Source organism: Rhipicephalus sanguineus, chromosome 4, assembly GCF_013339695.2.
Source record: "Rhipicephalus sanguineus isolate Rsan-2018 chromosome 4, BIME_Rsan_1.4, whole genome shotgun sequence".
NCBI classification, from domain to species: domain Eukaryota; kingdom Metazoa; phylum Arthropoda; class Arachnida; order Ixodida; family Ixodidae; genus Rhipicephalus; species Rhipicephalus sanguineus.
This window is the reverse complement of record NC_051179.1, coordinates 178,920,438-178,941,580: the sequence shown is the minus strand read 5'-3', so window position 1 is coordinate 178,941,580 and position 21,143 is coordinate 178,920,438. Positions and strand designations below refer to the sequence as shown.

At 46.0% G+C, this 21,143-nt stretch overlaps 1 protein-coding gene across 1 annotated transcript in view; it reads left to right on the top strand.

The window, feature by feature from the left end:
• The first annotated feature begins 637 nt into the window (after positions 1 to 637).
• Positions 638 to 21,143, top strand: part of LOC119390934 (solute carrier family 35 member F6) — a 29,046-nt gene continuing 8,540 nt past the window's right edge. The window contains exons 1-3 of the mRNA XM_037658650.2: positions 638 to 1,134; positions 1,311 to 1,380; positions 14,982 to 15,219. Coding sequence (XP_037514578.1) covers positions 1,058 to 1,134; positions 1,311 to 1,380; positions 14,982 to 15,219 — 385 coding nt within the window. The 5' untranslated portion in view covers positions 638 to 1,057. The remainder of the gene's footprint in view (positions 1,135 to 1,310; positions 1,381 to 14,981; positions 15,220 to 21,143) is intronic.

Here is a 21,143-nt window from a genome sequence, read left to right as displayed (position 1 = left end):
ACGGGCCACCTCCCGCAGCCGAAGCGGACGCCCTAACCACTAGGCCACGGCTGCGGTGGTGTTCAGCGGGTTCCGTATTCCTTTTAACATGCAGTGTCGTCGCCAACGCACTGCGACCGGTCATCACTGCGACCGGTCATCATAGTGGAAATTAAAACTGCTATAATCTTCGGCGCCAATACGTTTCTCCTCTTGGCAGAGATACATCGCTGCTCACTGCTCAGCTGTGGCGTCTCTTCCGAACTCTGCTTACCTGAGATGTACTGAGTTGAATTTGCAGCAGCACACTTGTGAAACCGGCTTGCGGACAATTTAGTCAGAATAAGCTGTACAAAGCTACGCGTACACACAGTGCAACACTGTACACAGTGCCATGTTGCGTCCGCTGCTGAGCCAGCTGAGCCATCAAATAATTCTTCAACGTGCGCGTAGACGGCGCTGACGGCGCCACGAAAAACAACTCCTTCTTACTTCGCCAGATGGCGCGGCTGCGGCGACGATTTCGTCTGCTAACAGTCATGGCCTCCGAGAGCTAATCTCGGAGGCCATGCTACAGTTGTTGAAGTTCACTGAAACTCCGCAAGGCGGCTGCGGGCGTCAAACTTGCGCTACCATACTTGCGCGATTGCCGTTTCTGCTGTTGTTGCTGCTGCTGCTGCTGCGCGCACGCAGCACGCTTATTCAGTTAGTTAGAAATTCTCATGCCGCCTGGTCGAACGAGTCAGCACTCGTACTCATCGTAGACCCAAAGATTCGACGTGTGACCGAAGGACGTCGCGTGTTCGCGTCACGTTGCACAGCGGCCGTTGTGCGACCACGAGTCTTGCCCGTGAACGGCGCTCCAGCGTGTCCTTACCTCGACGACAGCTGTGATCGCGCAGCGATTGCGTCGCGACTTCTCGCGGTGAGCGATAAAGATTTCAATCGGGCTGAGTTGAGTGGCTGATAGCCTCCGCCCTCGTGACGGAGGGGCGTATTCGGCACGGCCTGTCAGATCGGCCGAGCACGGCGCATTTCCTTTCGCCGCCGCTGGTAGTTGCGGAAGCAGCCTCCAACGATGGCCTGGACAAAGTACCAAGTATTCCTCGCGCTCATGCTCGTCTTCACGGGCTCCATCAACACTCTGGCGACCAAGTGAGTTGCGCACCGCTTTGTTGTGCATATGTTGTTTCATAGGCCGTTTACATCCCTGCAATACGCAAGCATTTCTTGCAGCTTTCATTATAACGCGCTCACATTCTGACTGCTTGTTGGGCGAGAGTTGCAATTGGGAACTCTATATGTATCTAAGGGAGTTGATGTGCTTTCAGATGGGCGGACTCGTCGCTTTCAGTCGGTCGAGACGGCAAGCTGAGGCTCTTCGACCATCCTTTCCTGCAGGCAAGTTGTGTGTTCCACGTTTTCCAACACGCGCGCTCATTTGAATCTACGCGTTCACTAGCAGCTACCGTCCCTTCTCTGCAGGCGTCTTCCGCGCGAAGAAGCGGCGGTGACTCACGCGCACAGCGTCACATGAGCGATGAGCCGCCCGCGCACATTTTCCATTCGACGCAATTTGTGGTGACTGCGTGCACTTGAGACGTTGCCCCCAACTGCCGCAGAACAGACATTTGAAAGCGTTTCCTGTAAAGCGACCTGTCTGAAAAAAAAGCGCACTTGCAGCTCGTGCACGCGTTTACCTGCACCTTCGGGCACGCCGTTTTTCTACTAAGTTTCTTCAACCGCTTTCCTTGGCAGTCCTTCGGGTAATAAGGGTAGTTTGATGTCTATATACTGGCGCCCATTGGCAGTAGGCGAACGCACGTTATCTATTTGGCTAGCTTGTCAAGTAGTTATTAATTGGTGTCACATGACCGTATGTTTGTTTTTAATTTTCCCAGGTGAAACTGTCCATGCTGTCTTCACCCAACCAATAAAATAACTAATAATCTATAATAGTAAAAACCAATAACTGCATTACTATAGCCAGTGTAACCTACATAAATGTGAGTAAAAACCAATAACTGTATTACTATAGCCAGTGTAACCTACATAAATGCGATAAAAACTCAAGACATTCATTACATTTATGACTTGGGTCATAATTGGCACAGTGGGGTAGCCAGAAACTTTTTCGGGTGGGGTGGATTCGCATGTTAGCGCACACACTTTAGTGTCGGTGTCGTCTGTGCAAGCAATTCCTAAAACGTTGAAGCTTCATGTTTGAGGCCGAACCCCATATGCTTGAAAACCTATGCGACTGCTGCGAGTGACAAAAGTGGCCATCGCGCAACAGATCACTCGCTTTTCCAAATCACGAACGTGTTGCCCTGATGTCAATGACAGACTGCAAGAAGCTGGAACAGGTTGTACATGTGAGTGACAAACTGCCGGCACTGCACAGAAAAAGCAAATAACAAAACGTTCGCATACGTCCGAAGAAAAAAAACTTAGCAAGACTTCCAGAAATATTGTCACCTTGTACAACAAAACATGCTTTCCATTAGATACTGCTGGCATCACGCCAGTATGAGAGTAGCTGCTCTCATGCCCGCAACACTAGAAATTCATTGCTGTTGCTTGAATGGGCTTTGATTTGGTAAGCAACAGCTCCGTCGCATGGATTTTCGTTAGGGGTGTGTGAATAAGTGAAATTTTCATCTCGAATCGAATTGAAATCGAATAGTGCCGAATAGTGGCCAAAAATATCGAATAGTATATTTACACGAAATGTGTACCGCCAATTATGGATAGACAAAGGAGAAAAATGGGGACGCTTCGGCATGCTGACAGCTTTCTTTATTACGTGCATGTTCGGGAGGGGTTGTTTGTTTGTTTTTTCAGCTTTTATGGGGCGCGCAAGCATGTTAATAGAAGAGCTGCCATTCCAGTCAGCAGTGCCACTCCAAACCTCCTAACAGCTAACAGAGGGGGGTACAGTAGCTAGCTTTCTTTTTTTTTTAATGGTTGCACAATACGGCTCATCTGACAACGGTAATGTTGTGCTTGATTTCCATGGGTGCTCCAGGCCCAGAACTCTTCGGGTGCCCGTTCACAGCAGCTTCCGGCTAAAGCTCCCACTACTTCGAATACTATCTATTCGAAAGTCGAATCGAATTATTTGATAAGGTAATATTCGATTAGAATTCGAAACTCAAATATTCGCACACCACTAATTTTCGTACATCTGGTGTTTGGCCTTTACACTGACGGGTCTTATACACCGCATTCAGCAGTGGCAGCTTACATTTCCAGGGTAGTGGCTATTGAAAAAAGTATGAATTTAAAATGCTGGTAGTTCATATTGCTACATGCACTCCTTTTTGTATTTCCATGTAACCGATCCATTACACGTATAGCCACTGTATTTCGCAATGCGTGCCCGAATGTCTGGGAAGCTTCCAGATTATTTTAGAATCTTCTGATAGGCTTGAGCGCGCAAATGCGAACAGTTGAGTTTGTTCTGGAACTAGCGCAGCCACCAGCGATAAGACTCGAATGTTTGATGCCACATGTATAGATGCCGGCACGCCTAGCCGCAGATCAGATTATCGATGGCCGACGCCCTGTTCGCCGCTATCAGTATACAACAGGCACTGCTTGCTTGCAGTTTGACTTTCCGTTTCCCGGCCACAAGTTCGTCCAAATAAAGTTACCCATTTCCGAGATCTGCTGGAGTCTTCTTAACCATCACAACCCCGTGACAACCAATGGAGGTGTGGTTGCTGTACGATGAAATACCGAAGATCCTTCGCCGCAACGAAATCCTAAGAACACGCCACAAGCCGAATGGAGCCACGACGACGAAACTTCATGGCCGGAAAAAGACCTGACGATACCACGGAAGAAACTGCGGAACAAGCAGATGTAGCCGTGATCAGGCGCCCCGACCTAATCGCAACGCACTACGACAAACTAACAACCTCGACGTTCTCATTGACGGCCCCAACGTCACCGCTCTTCTCGACATTGGAGCCAACTATTCCTTTGTCACTGGGCCGTTTGCCGCGAAGTTGAAGAAAGTTAGGACCGCCTAGGAAGGCCCCGAAATCCAGATCACTGGAGGCCATCTAATAACGCCGTCTGGAGTCTGCACAGCAAGAGTCAACATTGATAATCAGACTTATCCTGCGAGCTTCGTAATCCTGCAGCAATGTTCCAGGGGTATCATACTTAGCATGGACTTCTTAAACCATCACTGCGTGGTCATCTACTGCAGAATCAAGTCGATAACTCTATTGTCGGACAAACTGACACCACCGGATATGAAGCCATGTCACCGTGCCTTGAATGTCCTCGAGGATCAAGTCACCATTCCGCCTCGCTCCAGTGTTGTAATTTCAGTCGGCACCGAAAAATCTGAACACCTTGAAGGTGTCAGAGTGATCAGGGTTCGCTGCTGGGCGGTGATATTTGTGTTGCAAGTAGCATTGCTCGGTTGCATGAAAGAAAAGGATGCGTGATGCTAATGAACTTCAGCCAAGAATACAGACACCCGTGCAGGAGCACGACGATTGCATACATGGAGGAAATCATGGCCGTCAGCTGTGCTTTCGCGTTTTCAGATTCTGGCGAAGCTACGACGATGACCCCAATACCAGAACCACTCTTCTACGTCAACCCCAATCTTCACGCATGCCAAAATCAACAGCTACGATGCCTTCTGCAGCAATACAAGGACTGTTCCTTATCCTCATCAAAGGTTCGACAAACACCGCTTGCTGTATGATAATGGAAGAAAATGCTCGACCACTCCATCAGAGTCCATACCGGGTTTCGACATGAGAGCTAGAAGCAACAAGTTGACGAAATGCTGCATGACTGCATTATACAACCATGAAAGAGTCCGTGGGCATCACCAGTAGTCTTGGTGAAGGATGGAACTTTGCGTTTCTGTGTCAATTGCCGTCGCCTGAACAAAATCGCGAAGGACGTATATACCCTCACATGGATAGACGACGCCTTGGATCGACTTTGCAATGCAAAGTACTTTTCTTCGATGGACCTCAGGACAGGCAATTGGCAAATTGAAGTCGACGAGAGAGACCGCGAGAAGACTGCGACATTCCAGCACGTTATGGGCACAGTGCTGGCTGGATTAAAGTGGCAGACTTGTCTTGTCTACCTGGATGACGTCGTCTTCGCTCCCAACTTTGACGAACACCACCAACGCCTTAGAACATTGCTTCAGGCTGTCAGGTCCTCTGGCCTAACACTCAAACCGGAAAAGTGCCGATTCGCCTATGAAGAGCTCCTCTTCCGAGGACACGTCATCGCCAACTCTGGAGTCCACCATGACCCGCAGAAGACAGCTGCCATCGCTACATTCCCGCCACCCGCCTACAACAAAGCTGTGTGTTGGTTTCTCAGCCTGTGTGCCTATTACAGGCGGTTTGTCAAAAGCTTTTCACGCATGGCCGAGCCACTTACTAAACTGACCGATGTAGAGTTTAAGTGGTAAATGGCACAAGTTGAAGCATTTCAAGAACTGAAACGATGCCTGCAAACGCCTTCGATACTTGCTCATTTCGACGAATACACTGATACGGAAATCCACGCAAGCAGCATAGAATTTCGCACCGTCCTAGTGCAGAGAACTGACTGACTGGAAAGAGTTATCAGCTATGCTAGCCGGTCGCCATCCAAGGTGGAAGCCAACTATGCCACAACAGAAAAGGAGTGCCTTGCCATCATCTCGGCTACGTCAGTTTTGCCCCAATCTCTACGGTAGGCCCTTCGAAGTTGCGAGCGACCACCACGCCTGTGTTGGCTAGCTGACCTGAAATATCCTTCAAGCCGCCTCGCACGATGGAGTCCGAGACTTCAAGAATTCGACATTACCGTTGTTTACAAGTCCGGACATAAGCACTCTGATGCCAACTATTTGTCCTGCGCACCAGTTGATCTGCTGCCATATGATAATCTCAATGAAGACAGCTTCTTGGGACCCATAAGCGCCGACGACTTTGCTGAACGCGAAGTGACCTGGAACTGAGAAGCCTGGTAGAGTACTTAGAAGGCAATACCACCGTTGTACCCAAGGTATTCAGGCGAGGATTGGCGTCATTTTTCTTGCAGAACGACGTCCTCGTAAAGAACTTCTCGCCAGCCCGAGCAAACTACCTTGTTGTTGTACTTTGGGCACTGCGACCAGAAATTCTGCAGGCCCTGCATGACAACCTGACGACTGACAACCTTGGATTTTCATGCACGCTCGCGAGAATACAAGAAAAGTGCTACAGGCCTCGCCTCACTGCAGACGTCACCCGCTACATAAGGACTTGCCGAGACTGTCAGCGACTGAAGACACCGCCGACTAGGCCAGTCGGGCTTCTGCAGCCCATCGAGCCACCTTGCCGGCTGTTCCAGCAAATAGGGAAGGACATACCGGAGCCATTCTCGGCGTCAAATTCTGGAAAAACTGCGTTGTCTTAGCTACCGAGTACCTCACCCGCTACGCCGAGACAAGGGCTCTACCCAAAGGCAGTGCCGCTGAGGTAGCCAAGTTCTTCGTTGAGAACATTGTCCTGCATCATGGCGCCCCTGAGGTCCTCATTACTGACAGAGGTATGGTCTTTACAGCGGACCTAACTCAGGCGATCTTGAGATACAGCCAGACAAGCCACCTCCAGACCACCGCCTACCACACACAAACCAATGGCCTCACCAAGCGTTTAAATAAGATCATCGGTGACATGCTGTCCATGTATGTCAACACCGAACATAAGATGTGGAATGCCATCCTTCTGTGCATGACTTTTTTTTGCATACAACATGGCTGTGCAAGAAACGACGCAGATGATGCCATACAAGTTGTTGCCTGGTTACTTCCGTATACCGACGCTCGACGCCATGCTACCCAACATCGAAGAAAACCTCGATGTGACAGTCTACCTTCAGCGCACCGAAGAAGCCCGATGACCGACAGCCGCTGTTATGATCTTCGACGACACTTCATGGAATACCAGCCTGGTGACTGTGTTTGGGTCTGACAACAGATACGCTGACGTGGACTTAGTGAAAAACCTCTTCGGCGATACTTCGGGTCATACAAGGTGCTTCGACGTCTTGGCGCTCTAGTTTACGAGGTCATCGCGGACTGCATCACAAACTCTCAGCGGCGCCATGCAAGACCTGAAGTCGTCTGTTTTTGTTTGTCTCCCCTTCTATGTTCTGTTACAAGCATCGAGACCATGCTTCTTTAGAGGGGGCAATGCCACGTGCACTCCTTTTGTATTTCCATGTAAGCAATCTGTTACACGGCAATCCGTTAGGCTTGAATGCACAAACGGGAACAGTTGAGTTTGTTCTGGAACTAGCGCAGCCACCAGTGATAAGACTTGAATGTTCGATGCTACATGTATGAATGCCGGCACGCCTAGCCTCAGATCAGATGATCGACGGCCGTCGGCACTGTTCGCCGCTATCAGTATACACCAGGCACTGCTTGCTTGCAGTTTGACTTTGTTTCCCGGCCACAAGTTCGTCCAAATAAAGTTACCTATTTCAGAGTTCTGCTGGAGTCTTCTTCACCGTCACGACCCCGTGACAATACACAACAGAGCTTGCAGCATTCCATGAAGCATTTTCATTTATAGCCAGCACAAGGTACACAGCTGTTCATTTATACACAGGGGGGCTATTTTATAAGCGTTCTGTCTCAGAACGGAGGCGGTCCGTTCTATCAGGTCGCACGCGATTGGTGGAGGCTCATTTGACGGTCAAGACGTGAGAACGGGCAAGAACGGTCATAGCACGGTCTCCGGCCCTGTTCTGTCGATAGAACGGATGCAAAACGGTTTACGGACGACTTCGATTGAATCGAAACGTAAGTGCTGGAACCAGAGAATCAAATTTCGATCCAATCCAAGTCATCCGGAGACAGTTTTGTGTCCGTTCTATCGATAGAACGGGGCCGGCGGCCGTTCTGTGTCCCTTCTGTGGCTGTTGTCATGTCTTGACCGTCAAACGAGCCTCCGCCAATTGCGTGCGGCTTGATAGAACGGACCACCTCCTTTATGTGACAGAACGCTTATAAAATAGCCCCCAGACTGCTTATTATTTTAAAAAATTAACCAGTTTACATGACAACGAAAGGATTTGATGAAGTTGTTGCTTCATATCATATTTAAAGGCTCTGTTACTAAACTATTTTACACACCCACAAATGTTGGAATTTCGGGAAACGAACTTGCGGATATTGCAGCTTCTTCGCTTTGCCGTCAGGCTCTGTGCGCCATTCTAAAATGTCGCTTTGCACTACTTAGACTCAGTTCGACGAAATCATACATTCTTGTTAGCCCAGAAATTGCCAAACCGAAGGACCTGAGTTGTCAGTACTTCATTGGATATACCAAATCCCAAAATGGTCTCCCCCCATAATTCTAAATCAATTAATGACTGTTCGCGGCTGCTTTCAGTTTTACTTAGAGCATTTTAACTTAACATCTTAAACTTGTGGAGAAATCGGCACAGACGAACAGCACTACTTCAATGAATGCGCACTCATGCAACTCTTGTGCACAGGTTTGCTCTTCACTCACAACCATGAAACATGTGGAGACTACCCAGAGCTAACGCGTGCATATCTGGTACAGACGATATCAATCATGAAAACTTCCGTGACAGTGATATCGCCTTGACGCATATTCATCTGATGCACATGCATTTCAATTACTCTAACCCTTCCCGATCACTCCCTATTAGTATATTCTCACTACCATGTTACTTTTGCATACATGCTTTCTGATATTTTCGCATCTTACACCAGTGATGGAAGTGCTCGCCTAACTGCTCCAAAAGGGAAATGCTGCTCCAAAGTGTAATACATATTTAGCAGTGACTACTCCGAAATGTCTTTGGGAAACTAAAAACAATGAACCATTGACTATCCAGTGAGCCTAAACGAAACCAAAAACAAGCTATCATCCTAGTATGCTAGTATGCAGCTTGCTTACTAGCTGCATAGTAGCATATTAACGATGCCACAAGTACTGGCACTATATACGTCTGATCTAGCTTTATATTTGTACCTGGCAAACAGACTATTTTGGCGATTCCTCCCTTCCTTAATTTTCTGTCTCCCCTTACCCCTTCCCCAGTGCAGGGTAGCAAACCAGATATGTTTTCTGGTTGACCTCCCTGCCTTTCCGCATTGCATTTCTCTCTCTCTCTCTATGTGTGTGAGGTTAGTTCAATATACCGATTACTAACTTCTGCTGTAATGAATTTGATGTGACTGATTACATTTGCCATTTTATCAGCTTAGACCTCATTTATGCCACAAGAACTGGAATTTTAGGTGTATAGCTTGGTTTAGCTGTTTTGTTTCTTTTTTTTAATTTTTCGATGCTGGCTATTTTGATGAAATATTAAAATAACATATTGCTTTGATATCCCGTACCAGTTATAAATTGCTGCTTTGGCGATAGTTGCATGTGATTGTGGGTACTATTATAATTTGATGCTCACTCTATCACTTGTGCCACAACCACTGATATTTTTAAAAATTCGGCAGATCCCACGCGTTGTGGGAATCTGTTTCATATGAAGCAGTCAACGAATACTTCTATGCTGTATCTTATGGCTTTGAGCCAAGCGTTATGAGGTGGATCGACTTATTTTTGTAAGTGTTGTAGCTGCGTGCACATCGTGGGCATACCAGGCACGTCGACAACGCTAGCGTTTAAAAAAGGCCAACTCCGGCGATTTTTCAAGGTCAGTGGATTGCAATAAAATTCGCTGGGTACGTTCCTTTTTACGTTCCCATCATTTATGCCAAATTACAGGCCGGAGAGATACGTAGATTCCTTACAAATGAATTTTATTGATTGCCCCGACTCTCTCCACCTTGCTTCCCCGAATTATTGGCAACATTGTGAGTGACGTCATTTTTGGCAAATCGGATGTGACTGAACCGAGGTGCCACTACAGCATCTGCTATGTACAAGGCAACAATTGCGTGTATTTGGCCAGCGCTTCGTTGGCTGGGCGTGCGAATTTCAGTTCCTTGTGGGTGTGCGTCCGATGGGTGGCAAGTGCTGCTGCGTTGTAGGCTGCACACGATTCCCCGCATAATTACCTTGACAGTCACAAAACACTCAAGCCTATCGATTACCCTGCATCTTTATATTAGTATTTTAGCTAGCTGGGCCGGTTTACCGCACGGAAAGTGCGTTAATGTGCACAAGGCCCATATACAATCTGTCATTGTTGCCCCGACTGGAATTTTCAGTTTAGGGAGTTAACAGTAGTGCAGTATTGGTGTTCATTGTTGACTTAGTTCGATGTTCTGACCTTGATCTTCTTTCTGTTTTTGTCTAAAAAAATGTAATGCATTTTGTGGCACTTCTAGTAAACAATGGTAGACTCATATCTGTAATTTTGTTCAGACTTATTTTTAAGGAAAGAAAACCATATTTGAATTGGTTTAGCAGATGTGGAGCAAGGCAATCTTGGTACATGGGTAGGAGCTGCTGAGATAAGGCTTCCTTCTAAATGTGGGATTATCGTGGGATCAAAGCTGCTATCCACACTCAACGAAGTCAGCTGCAGTGGGGCATTCGCGCCATAAACCCTGCTTCCGGCTAAAGCCCTTCTGCTTCGTAAAAGTACCGCTGCCTCCTCTCCTGTGCATGTCTCGCATATGGCTGTGCGTAATGATTCACTCTTCATTTCTGCGTTCATTCTCTCAGTTGGTGTGGGTGTGTGCACCATCTGATCCCTTAATGATATAGCGCACCAGAAGAGCTGCTGCAAGCCATGTACAGTTCGTAACGAATTGCACGTAGTTTACGCTTCTTTTCGGAGCATAGCGTATCCCTGTATATCTGGCACGGATGTCGGTAACTGGGTTTACTTCAAAAAGGTTGAAGTAAAGTTCTGTAAACACTGCATGGCTATTTATTTATTGCATCGGTAAGAAATATTTACATGGCAGCTGTGGTGACAAGCCGCACCGTTTGGGAAGGAATAGTTGCCGTGCGTATAAACTATCTCTATCGTATATAACTGCAGCAATGCCTGCAATGCCCATGAAGGTGCTCGATCAAAACTTCATGACATTTCACAAAATGTTGCTTCTCCTCGGCCTGCCCGCCGCGGTGATGTAGTGGTTTCGGTGCCCGGCTGATGACCCGAAGGTCACGTGTTCGGTCTCGGCCGCCGCGCTCCCATTTCGATAGAGGCGAAATGCTAGAGGCCCTTCCTAGTCTCAAAAGTTACTTGCCGAGCAGGTGACTGGCTTGGTGCATGACAAATTACACAAAATATCGCGTGACAATTTCAGGAAGTAGTACACCACATATGTCGCACGGCAAAGCAAGACACTGGTCAAAAGTAAAAACGCACGAGCACTTCCCTCACAAAGCCGCGCCGATCTCAGCTTGAAGTTGGCTTGACCAATTTTGTGGAGCCATACTTTTGACGACCTTCATTCTCTTTTCCGCGCGGAATCCCTTGGGTTATGGCAGCCAAACGCACAGCAACCCGGCATCGTGACAAAACGATGGAGATGCACGCGTGCACTTCACACTTCATGCACTTCGCATGCAGCGAACACACAGCACATGGCATATTGGAGCTTCCAACATGGTGCCGAGAGGCGGAGGAAACAAAATACTAAGAAAAAAGGCACGTGCTACCACGTGACCGCAGCCGCCCTATCGGAGGCGTGGAGAGGAGGAAGAGGCGTAGATCAAGAGAAGGCTGTACTTTTCCGAAGGTAGAGGGGCTTTAGTTTCGGCCACCTGTGCAGAAATGGTTGAGTTAACGGCATGCTTTAGTTCCTCCCTACTGCTGCTGGTGAGTGTGAAGGCAAGTGGTAACAATTGATCTCTGAAATTTTATTTTAGCTGTCTGAAAATTGTACATGCCACTTCAAAGGAGACTGAAGACATTTCTCTCAGATTCACTGTGAAACCTTTAAAGACTTCATGGCACAAGGAACAACCATTCACAGTCAACAGAACTACTCGTACACTAATAATTTTATTTGGCAGGTCCTTTCCCAGTACAGGCACCTCAGCTTGCCATTGTGGCGGCACAGTGGTTGTGGTGTTTGGCTGCTGACCCAAGACATGTGGGTTCGATCCTGGCTGTGGAAGTCTTATTTCAGTGCACAAAGGACACAGTCACGCACAGTGTATGGCGTCGATGTCGCTCGCAGGTGCTCAATGAAAACGCCGTAGTTTGACCAATTCCGATAAATCACAGCGTCCATCTCTGGATGATGGTAGCAGCACAGACACGGAAGACGATTGCGATTCATCAGACTTCAGTACAGACAGCGATAGTGCGTCAAACCGCCCCAGAACATCAAAGTGCACCTCGCAGTGCACCAACCACAAAAAAATGGAAGGATACCAGGACTGCAAACTATGCTACGAATCTCTGTGAACAGCAAGGGAGAGACACAAGGAACCGACTAGCAACTGACGATTGTGCTTCGATGCTTTCTAAGGCGTGCTCAGAGCAGCATACTCGGCGTTTCTTCACTTTCGCTGCCAGGGCCACGGTCGACTTGAATATGGAGTGCCTCATCTTGCTTGCCTCAGTGCCTCAGAGTGCATGATTTTGCAAATTCTTTTAGCGTATCCTGCAGAAGGGTCCTGGGTGTCCCCCAAACACCGCTTCGACATCCGTAGGTCCGCTCGACGCGAATGCAGTATGCCAAGACACGTGCACGGCAAGTGGCATATGCTACGAACAAAGGAAAGTTGAGCGGAACAAAAAATATTATGTGCAGCCAACCTTTGTTTCACTGCGTTGAGAAACTGTTTCGCACGGTGGCTTGACTGGGCACTAGTGCTTAAATTTTGTATGTATGTAAATAACTTTTGTACTTACAGAGCTTATATTTGCAGTATTATTCTTAAGGGCTTTGTGTTCAACATCGACATACTTGCACAGCACAAAATGAACGAGGACGGAAAGAGTACACAGCACAGGCGCCGACTTCAACTAAATTTTATTAGCGATGACGCTAGAAATCTATGCACAAGACATCAGCGCAATCGCACAACCTGTTGCATCACAGCGAGATAAACAATTTCTTTTTTCATGAGAGCAACAGAAGGCATGCTTACACATAGGTCACCCAGCTGTTGCAGTTTATTAGCTTCCATGATTTCACGTGTGAGCTGCTTACGATGTTTCGCAACAACGGTGCACTTTTCAAAGTCCGGTTTAAAGCCGCAATCTCTACAGTGAATGCCCAAGTGGCCTTGAACAGCTGTGTTAACGTGCTAATAATGCTCCTTTAAATGCTCGTTCGAGCGTCTACCCGTTTGTCAACGTACTTCTTACTGCAAGTCGACGGGACGTACACAACACCCACTGTATATGTATGTTGATGCTAAATCACCAACTAGCCCAAGCAACTGTTCTTTGTGTTAAAAATTGATATTTCGATTTTTGTAAGTTTACCTTCTACAGAGTAGCATTGATGTTTTTTTTTGTTACATTTTTCTTCGTTTTGATGATTTTTTTAATATTTGAAATAAATCTGTTGTCTGAAATTAATACTATTAAAAAGACCAATTCTTCCACTGTAATTTGATACCCTACGCTATAGCATCAATTAACTTCTGTGGAGGGAAAAAATATTTCCTGCACTACTTAAAAACATTTTCCCACGGTCACAAAAGTGTTAATTAAGCACCAGTTGACCCAGTGACATGTTGTGTACATATGCTGCATTGAGTTTGACATTTAAAAATTCTGAATTAAGCAGTGGATGTCAGTGCATTGCCCATAGTTAATTTTTGATATGCAGGAATAAGTTTTCATTTTTGGGTAGTTAAAGGAATCCAATCTTAGTTAATATGCTAAATTGTTTATTTCTTGCTTTTCTTTCTGCAAACATTCTTCCTACGTCCCTAAATAATGGTAAATAATGTCTTCTAATAATTAATGGTGAGAAACTGTTAGACTTTGGAGGGTTAATGAAAATACCAAAAGTCAAATTTCATGCTTTTGTCTTGTCCTTCACCTTTGACTGGAAACAGATGTCATGATTCTCTGTAGTGTTTCTAATTGAGTTTAATGTGTTTTAACAGTCTACAGCTGAAATCTAAAGCCTGCAAAGTGCTTGGTCGTCTAGTACTTTAGATGTTTTATACCAAGTGCAGCTTAAACACAACACTGCTCCATTATACACAAGGCACAGGCTTTGCAGCACTTGTGTAACCTACCAAGCATTATGCATCAAAAGACATTGTTACAATAAAGAAAATGTGCAGGTTAAAGGATTCAAGTGTTAGAGTTCTGGAATTGTAATGTTAGCCGTACAATCTGTTTTTGAGCATTTTGAATTTTATTTGTTGCGCCTTACATGTGTGTTCATGTGTTTTTTCCGTAAATTCAGCAAATTTTCTGTAGAATCCCTAGCTGCTCAAATAAAGCATTTCTTTGACCCTCTCTCAAGGTGTCATGAGAGAGAGTTGCTTAATGGGTGATTATGCAACTTTTGTAAACATGATGATGTTAGCCATATTATGTTAGAAGTTGTTCAATGTCATGCCCTAACATGACAGTTTTTGGTGTCTGGTGTATGGCATTGCCAGTGCACTTGACTGGCAGAAAGAAGTCCAATACTAAAGCGAGCATTTCAAATCCTTCTTGTGATCTTGCTGCTCCAGTCATTAGATGCTTGTGCTAACCTTTTATCGTTGCAGCTATAGATTGTTTACAAGTGGCTGCTAAAGTTACCAGCTTCACAGCCTCGTGTTCTAAATGTCCAAGTGCTTGTAGCATGCTCTTGGTGTTTACTAGTGCAGAAACCTATATTTAAGATAGTCACAAGAAGGGTGCACACTAGCATTTGTGTTTGTCCTTTCTTGTCCTGTCTTAAGTTTCTTGGCATAACGCTAAGAATATGTTGCTTGCTTTTAGGCATTGTCATAACAGTAACCGGCAGTAAACATGGAACGGGAGTGGCGTCTACTGTGTTGGGTAGCGATCTAATTTCTCTGCAATGTTAAGTGTGGTATTTCACGGTGCAGGCGGTCGGCATGTTCTTGGGGGAAATGTCGTGCCTGTTGGCCTTTCGCGTGGTCTTCTTCTACTACACGCGCAAGGCCAAGGCAGGCGAGGCTGTTGAGCTGCCTCCCAGTGTGAGTGGCAGCCGAGACTTCAACCCGCTCATCTTCCTCCCTCCAGCCATGTGTGATCTGGTCGGCACCTCCATCATGTACATTGGGCTCAACCTGACCTATGCTTCCAGCTTCCAGATGTTGCGAGGTGAGTTCGCCTCGTCACCCTTGCGCAGGCAGAGCACGGTAATTTATCGAGACAAGCCGGACCAGTCAGCGCTAATTGGACAATTCTAATATGGAGGTGGCCTAAAGTTCTCCTTAAGCCACATACATTTTTTACATGCCACCAGCCCTTGAACCCTCACTTCGCAGTTAGTGATTGTCCTGGTGTCTGTGCAATTTTAGCTGTGTTCCTACCAGCCAGCTTGAGGGCAAACCCTTTTAAGCTAGGCATAAATGACTGTCACATACCCACGGGTATTATTTGTACGTACGTATATGTTGGCCATGCCACATAAATTTGTTTGGAAAGGCAGCTGAAGATTTGTTGCACGGAATGAAGAGGTGGAGCAGTGAGAGTGCAATGTGGTGGTGAACTGGGCTGCATCGCCTTCTCATTGCTTGCCAACCTCAACTGTGCTGCTGTGTGCACAAACACTCCTAGGGCAGCTAGTGCAAGTACAGTTGCGAGGTGCCTGCTACGCGTCTGTAAGGTGCACCCATTTCATTCATGCTAATTATGCCCGAGCCCTTTCTAATGGATGGGCAGCTCTCAACCACCCACTTGTGTTGCAAATCACATGGTGTGACACCTGGTGCAATTCGCTTAACATGGCTGTGTGGGGTCATGCACTGGCATAACTCTGTGGTAGGATACTCTGACTGCCACGCTGAATTCCTCAGTTTGACTCCGGCCATTATTTTAATTTTTTGCATCCATCGGGATTTCTTGCCAGGTTCCTTAATGCTATCATGTTAATAAATGAGGCCAGCAATGGAGTACGTTTCTTTTTAATGTTGAAGCATTCTAGGCCAAGCTTGTTTAGCCTATTGTCACTGAGCATTGTCCAAGTCCCAGAATGCCGAGAATGTTCTAACCCAAGCTCAGTCTCGGCGCCCAAAAAAAAGTGTAAGCCCCAAGTGGGTCACTCCTGTCGTGCTTATCTGAAGGAGCCTATGGATGTAAGATAAGTGCTTCATTGTATTCGACACAAGCTCTCCATTCTTGTCATAATCTTTTGTGATAAGGGGGAGGGTGTGTTAGTCATGTGCATTACATTTAGCCCTTTGATTGTTGCACTCATTTTGTGTAAAAAAAAAGACTATAACTGACTGGCATGGAAAAGAAAATCAAAGATAGTGCCACATTTACCAAAAAGAACGCTTTCATGAGCAAGAAAATGGCAATGCTGGAAAGATATAGGACTTTGCGCATCCTGTTTGTAACTACAGTAGAATCTCAATGATATGAACCCGGCTGATACGAATTTCGGTATCAGCCGGGTTTCCCGGCTGAATTCTATTGTCAAGTGGGCCAAAATTCGGATGTTGCGAACACTTCTTCGCGTTGCGACGGGTGATATGAACTTTGGTGCCAAAACCGTTGAGCGACAGCAGAGAGCAGCGAGCTCCGGAAGCTTAGGAAGTACACATGCGACCAGCGCACACACATAGTCGGAACTGTGGTTGCCACAACTACTCTGGACGGCCGCTATCATGTGTCGCGACAACGAAACTCCGAAAATACATGCGCATCCGACACTCAGAGTCGTAGCAATGCTGCTTGTTGCAACCGCTGCGGACAAAACCGCGGCAGACGCGATCGTAGATAGCAACAAGGCTGGGCAGTATCGCGACACAAAAGTATCGCGATAGTATTTCAGAGATAATTTTGAGTATCTGTGTTTCTGTATCGAGATACATTTGAAAAATGTATTTGTATCTCAGTAATGAAATACTTTTACGATGTATCGTTTGTATCACGATACTATACACGATACGGGTATCTCGTTACATTTTTTTTTTTTTTTGTCGGAAATGAGTTGCGTGTTTTCAAGGGGGGAATGACAGGTTTTTGTTTTAGTGCGAAGACAAGCTAACGCGCGCTGCCGGTCAGCGACAGAAAGGGCGGCAATGGTTTCCCCTCAAGCATAGAATGGCCCATGTGGTAAAGTGCGCGACACTGCAGATGCCAGAATCATGGAGGCAGCGTTGTCGCCTCTGCCGACGAAAGTCAGTCTCTCAAGGCCAGTGCAGCACTCCTAATTTTTTTCGGGTGGCAAGCCATTACTTCGTCACCCCCGCACAGATACCGCCTTGGAACAGAGGCTTTGTAATGCTTCGCGTGCGTTCAGTTCTCAAAGCAGCGGCACTTCTAAAAGCAGTTCCCATAGTTGCGGCGGAAGTGACTAGAAGATGGCTATCTTTGTCGTGCTTTCAGCCACCTCTCCAGCAGTATGTCAGGGTGCATTCCTAATTGATTGCAAGCCTGAAACGGTCTTTTGGGATACCTGGCTCCCCCGCTGCCGGAGCCAACTTCGCCTCTTGCAGCTTGCTGAAATGGGTGCTGGTTGGTGACAGCTTTATTGAAGAGTCACCCTTTCGGCCCAGGCGATGAGTGCTTGCTGTAGTTTTCTGATGGGCTGCTCTGAGCAGCTGTCCCTGTTTCCACATCTGTTTAGAGAGCTGGCAGGAGTGACTTGGGAGGGCTTAAACCCTCTCACTCCCAAGAACGTGATTTTAGGAAGCCAATCTCTGAATTGTGCAGTTTTGACATGTTGGGCTCCATTGCGCATAGGTAATTATGACCGGCCTATATGGGCAGCGGCAGGGGTGTAGCCAGGGGTTGGGGGGGTTCAACTCCCCCTCAAAAATTTTCAATTTTGCTTGCGTATATATATGCACACATACACACACACACACGAGCATACATAAGGTATGGCTGAACCCCACTCCCCCCCCCAACACACACACAAAAACAAAAAAAACTTCTGGCTACGCCCCTGGGCAGCGGAATCCCCAGCCGTCTGACCCGGCGCTGACCGGGCCAGACGGCTGAGGATTCCGAAGATGGGGACCAACTTCTGCTTCTGAATGGTCAGAACAACCCACATGATCAGGGCAGTATTTCGGTACCTAGATGACCCGAGAAGAGATATCGCCAAGCTGCAGGGCTATCTGGCTATGGAGGCTGTATTTATTCACTATAACACGAATTTGTGCTCGTCTGCAGTGGTAGAGAGACTTTTTCTCTTTCGCGAGTCTTTTGTTGAGGCCAAACTGACGCTGTCTAGAAGACATCCTATTTGAGAAGCTCACACAGCAACCTTCTCAGCAAAGCAGATCTTATGTGCAAAATAAATGTATACGTTTTGCTCAGTTCACTGGTGTTCATTAGTGATTTGAGTGATTTGCTTATAAACTATGCTATTTCTAGCATAGCCCATTTTGTTGTCACCAGGTATGTCGATTTCGGTGTCCAATGCTTGTTACTGTTCCTCTGAAATAATGTACTTTTAGGGGCGAAGCTCCTTAGACTGTGGGTCGTTCCCTCCTCTGTAGTAGTAGTATGTATGCAGCCAGCTCTAGTTTAATGAATTGCTCACTAGATGGCGTTTCATGTAATTCTTAGAGCTCTAGTTTAATGAATTGCTCACTAGATGATGGCGCTTGTATAATGTGAATGGCGCATGTCATTGGATGCCTGCGATCGTAAAAGGTGCTCACTCTTGGCGCACTTTCTCTTTCGCTCGGAGTTGCCGGATGGATGCAGACAAGGCGCTCGCTCTTGGCGCGCTTTCTCTTTCGCTTGGGAGCAGACACTTTCCCTGCATTTCACCGATCACAAAGCGGTGATAATGAAGGGACCAAGTAAACCAACAGTACAATAAAAGTTTGATGTTTATATTATACACGGTGTTTCACACTCTTTATATGATGCACTGGGCGAATTTCACGGAAGAGTTTCACGGTTTACCGATGATTCCCTCCGGAGCTTCGCCCCACTCATCATCATTCACCCCGTGGATATGCTGTGATTTTTTTATTGCAATTGATACATGTAATTATGTCATTATTGCTAATTGTGTACTTTGTAACCCCCCCACTCCCCATCTGTAATATCTTAGTATGGTATCTTAGTAATATCTTAATGGCACTGAGGGTACTGTAATAAATAAATAAACTGAAAGTTTCAATGCGCTGCAACTTTATTTACAACATTATGTTGCAGTTATAAATGTCTTTGCGGAGTATGAGCATCCCTGAAATAAAAAAGTATTCCAGTATCTGTATTCCGGAATACTTTTTTCCTCTTATTGCAAAAGTATTTCTGAAATATCCCGTTACAGTAAAGGCAAATGTATCTCAGTATCTGTATTTTAATGTATTTCGATATCTGTATTCCGGAATACTACTCAGAGTATCTCTGCCCAGCACACACGGATTGAAAACAAAAGTACTGTTTGTCACAACCACTGTGCACGAAACCGCGGTCGCTATTAACACGATCATCGATAGTGACTACGCGGCTGACGCAGTGGTAGAGTAAAGACAATTAAAGTGTAAAAAGGCACGGAGCATTTCAGAGTTTTGTCGTTCACTTATGACTCTGATGGAGCAGACTTTGGCACTAGGTTTTCAATTGGCCTCAAACGAAAGTTTGATTCCCGTGTTGACGGCTGTCCCTTATTGCTCTATTCGCATGTGTCCCAGAAAGACATACATGAGTTCTATCGACGGAAATAAATGTGTTGTGCATATATCGTTGCTTGAAAGATGGATTTTGCTGGTTTTTTTGGTGACAAAATTTTTTGGCTCCCTTTGAGACTTGTATCACCGAGATTCTACTGTAGTAGGTTCAAGGTACTTTACCTACATCAGCACAAGGCATTTGTAAAGAGAGGTTGTCTGAGTCTTTGTTTTTTTTGTTCTTTTCGTATGCTAATGAGAGCTAATTGACATGAATTAGCACTTTTCCTGGTCAAGAAGGGTGGTCATCCTGTCCACGAGTGTGCCCATTTACAAGATCACAATTTAATTGCAACAGTAGACCTCAACCAGCTTGTTGAGCAATGGGTCCTCTTCATTGCAGCCGGTGAGAAAAAGATAAATCTGTGCTAGTAGAGGCAGGCCAATTATTAGTGTTTTAATTGCATATTCTTATGGGAAAAAACGCGCAAGCTACTGTGCAGTAGCAGTGTGATGATTGTGAAATGTGAAGCACAAGATGTTCTGCTGTGATAGGACCAAGTTTTTTTATTTATTTATTTATTAGTACCTCAATTGCCCCGTGAGGGGTACTACATGAGGGGTGGGCATAACTAGTCGATGATGGTTTTGATGGATGCCTTGAAAGATGCATGGCTGGAGTGGTGCGCCACGTCAGCAGGAAGACTATTCCAGTCCTTTGCTGTGTGAACGAAGAATGATTTCATGTGAGTGGTAGTTTACTTCAAACATTATATCTGACATTGGTGGGTGGTCTATGTAGGGACACTCAGGAAGATTAGTACAAGGCTCAGAAGTGAACACGCTAGAAAAAGTGTTGAGTACATGAGCTACGTTATGGTCTGGGATAGGCTTATTATCATCATGAACTAGTGATAATGGTTTGCGTGGCTTTGGGTCAATATATTTCCAAAATTGCTTCGCGTTATTTCACAATGTGGGAGGCAGTGTTTCGAAATAAAACGAGCGTTTAGCACTTGCGGCCAATGAATTATACTCCTCTTTTGCTATTTTATATTTTTCTCCGGCAGAAGCACTATTTGAGCGTTTGGCTGAATGAAATGAGCATTTGGATGAACGAAATGCTTTTTGTTGTTTAGGCATTTTAGTGTGCTGTTGAACCACGGGGATGAAGGGCGTTCTGTTATAGTAATGGTTGGGATGAATGTTTCTGCGAGTTGTAGTAGTTTCTTTTTAAAAAACATCCGGTTTGTTTCAACAGTGCGCTTTGGAAATTCTTGTTATATACTGGTTGTAGAAGTTGGTCAGCGCGGCGTTAATGCTATCATAATCGCCTTTATCGTAAAGCATTTTCTTTGTAATTTATTTGCTCATGGAAGGTGACAAGCGAGTTCAGCATGCAATACAGAATGATCACTTAATCTTGGAAAATGTGTTATG